The 3,140-nt window shown below is 65.5% G+C and overlaps 1 protein-coding gene across 1 annotated transcript; it reads right to left on the bottom strand.

Moving 5' to 3' along the window:
- Window positions 1–825: 825 nt before the first annotated feature.
- LOC112942970 (serine/threonine-protein phosphatase 2A 65 kDa regulatory subunit A alpha isoform-like) lies at window positions 826–2,798 on the bottom strand (the record flags this gene model as incomplete). Its single annotated transcript, XM_026034027.1, has 2 exons — window positions 826–996; window positions 2,566–2,798. Coding segments are annotated over 2 exons (404 nt in total), but the record flags the coding sequence as incomplete, so codon positions are not given.
- Window positions 2,799–3,140: the final 342 nt, after the last annotated feature.

Genomic DNA, 3,140 nt, shown 5'->3' with positions numbered 1-3,140 from the left:
TGGGGACATTGGGGACATGGGGGACATTGGGGGTGTTGGGGACACGGGGGGACACGGGGGGCACAGGGCACACGACACACGGGTCCCCCCCGCTGTCCCCACGTCCCCAGTGACCGCCGCCTATTCCCATCCCCCCAGCTGTCCCCGTGTCCCCCTGTGTCCCTCCATGCCCCCCAATGTCCCCCAATGTCCCCAGCTCCCCCAGTCGTCCCCATTCCCTCCCACCGTCCCCATGCTCCCAATGTCCCCAGTGTCCCCCAGTGTCCCCGGTGTCCCCAGTGCCCCCAGTGTCACCAGTGTCCCCAGTGTCACCTGCTCGTCGGCGGCCAGGCTGGCGAACATGGGGATGATGTCCCCCTTGACGTGCTCCAGCTCCCCCCGTGTCCCCATGTCCCCCACTGTCCCAGTGTCCCCAGTGTCCCCCAGTGTCCCCCAGTGTCCCCCGTTGTCCCAATGTCCCATTGTCCCAATGTCCCCAATGTTCCTGGTGTCCCCAGTGTCCCCAGTGTCACCTGCTCGTCGGCGGCCAGGCTGGCGAACATGGGGATGATGTCCCTTGACGTGCTCCAGCTCCCCCCGTGTCCCCATGTCCCCCATTGTCCCAGTGTCCCCCAGTGTCCCCCATTGTCCCAATGTCCCCAATGTCCCCAGTGTCCCCCAGTGTCCCCGGTGTCCCCGGTGTCACCTGCTCGTCGGCGGCCAGGCTGGCGAACATGGGGATGATGTCCCTTGACGTGCTCCAGCTCCCCCCGTGTCCCCATGTCCCCCACTGTCCCAGTGTCCCCAGTGTCCCCCAGTGTCCCCCATTGTCCCAATGTCCCCAACGTCCCCGGTGTCCCCGGTGTCACCTGCTCGTCGGCGGCCAGGCTGGCGAACATGGGGATGATGTCCCCCTTGACGTGCTCCAGCTCGAGGACGCGCGCGAACTCGCCCAGCTTGGAGGCGGCCGCGCGGCGAACCATGGGCGTGTCATCGGAGCAGAGCGTGCGGAAGTACCTGCGGACACCGCGGGGACACTTGGGGACATGGGGGACATGTTGGGGACACGTTGGGGACATGGGGACACGTTGGGGACATGGGGGACACTTGGGGACATGGGGGACACTTGGGGACACCATGGAGGTGTCATCGGAGCAGAGCGTGCGGAAGGACCTGCGGACACCGCGGGGACACTTGGGGACATATTGGGGACATGGGGACACTCGGGGACACGTTAGGGACACTATGGGGACATGGGGACACTTGGGGACACCCTGGGGGTGTCATCGGAGCAGAGTGTGCAGAAGGACCTGCGGGCACATTGGGGACATGTTGGGGACACCTTGGGGACATGGGGACATGTTGAGGACATGTTAGGGACACGGGGGACACCATGGGGACATGGGGACACTTGGGGACATGGGGACACTTGGGGACATGGGGACATGTTGGGGACACCATGGGGGTGTCATTGGAGCAGAGCGTGCGGAAGGACCTGGGGACCCGGTGGGGACACACTGGGGACACTTGGGGACATGGGGGACGCTGTGGGGACATGGGGACACTTGGGGACACCATGGGGGTGTCATCGGAGCAGAGCGTGCGGAAGGACCTGGGGACACCATGGGGACACGTTGGGGACACGTTGGGGACACCTGGGGACACCCTGGGGGTGTCATCAGAGCAGAGTGTGCGGAAGGACCTGGGGACACTTGGGGACACATTGGGGACACTCGGGGACACCTGGGGACACTTGGGGACACGTTGGGGACGTCCCTCGCTGCTCTGGTTCTCCATGGGCACTCGCACACGGGGCCAAGGAGCCCCTTGGGGACACTGGGGGCTGTCCCCACCGCCCGCGGGGACCTGCGTGGCCCTTGGGGACACATTGGGGACACCGGGTGGCCCTTGGGGACACGGGGGCGTCACTCACTGTCACAGCTGGGCCTCGGCGGGCGCGGAGACCCGGGGCTGGGGAGCCCCTTGGGGACATCACAGCTCCCCTTGGGGACACCTGGGGACACTGTGACCCCCATAGCCCCCCATGGGGACCCAGGGGACCCTTGGGGACATTTGGGGACACGTGGGTGTCACTCACTGTCTGAGCTCGGCCTTAATGGGCGCGGACACCCAGGGATAACAGACCCCAAAGAGGCCGCAGGTGGAGGTGGGAGCCCCTTGGGGACACTGTGACCCCCATAGCCCCCCTTGGGGACCCTTGGGGACACCATGGGGACACCATGGGGACATGTAGGTGACACTCACTACCGCAGTTCGGCCTTGACGGGCACCGATGCCCAGGGAGAACAGACGCCAAAGGGGCCGCACGCGGAGGTGGGAGCCCCTTGGGGACACCTGGGGACACTGTGACCCCCATAACCCCCCATGGGGACCCTTGGGGACACCATGGGGACACCATGGGGACACTCACTGCCGTAGCTCGGCCTTGACGGGCGCGGACACCCGTGGGTAGCAGAGCCCGAAGAGGCCGCATGCGGAGGTGGGAGCCCCTTGGGGACACTGTGACCCCCATAACCCCCCATGGGGACCCTTGGGGACCCTTGGGGACACGTGGGTGACACTCACTGCCGTAGCTCGGCCTTGACGGGCGCGGACACGCGCGGGTAGCAGACGCCGAAGAGGCCGCAGGCCGAGGTGCGCGACGTGAACCAGTCGCCGCCCGCGAGGCGCTTGACGAGCGGCACGAAGTGGCCCTCGAGCGCGGGCGGCGCGTGCTCCTGCGAGACGGCGCGCAGCGACTCCACCGCCTTGTCCCGCACCACCGTCTCCTCCACCGTGGCCAGGCTCTCCAGCGGCGGCTGCGAGGGGGGGAACGGGAGGAACGGTGAAAAAACGGCGAGAAACGGGGGAGAAACGGGGAGAAACGGGGAGAAACAGGGAGAAACGGGGAAGAAACGGGGAAGAAACGGTGAAAAAACGGCGAGAAACGGTGAAAAAACGGGGAAGAAACGGTCAGAAATGGCGAAGAAACGGGGAAGAAACGGGGAAGAAACGGGGAAGAAATGGCGGGAAACGACGAAGAAATGGCGGGAAACGGCGAGAAACGGGGAAGAAACGGCGAGAAACGGGAAAGAAACGGCGAGAAACGGGAAAGAACTGGTGATTTGGGGAGAAAATGGGAAATGGGCCCGTTTCCCGCT

The sequence above is a fragment of the Nothoprocta perdicaria genome, unplaced genomic scaffold, assembly GCF_003342845.1.
Source record: "Nothoprocta perdicaria isolate Ctin4 unplaced genomic scaffold, notPer1 scaffold_1383, whole genome shotgun sequence".
NCBI lineage: Eukaryota > Metazoa > Chordata > Aves > Tinamiformes > Tinamidae > Nothoprocta > Nothoprocta perdicaria.
The sequence above is the reverse complement of the archived record's forward strand: the minus strand, read 5'-3'. Positions and strand labels throughout refer to the sequence as shown.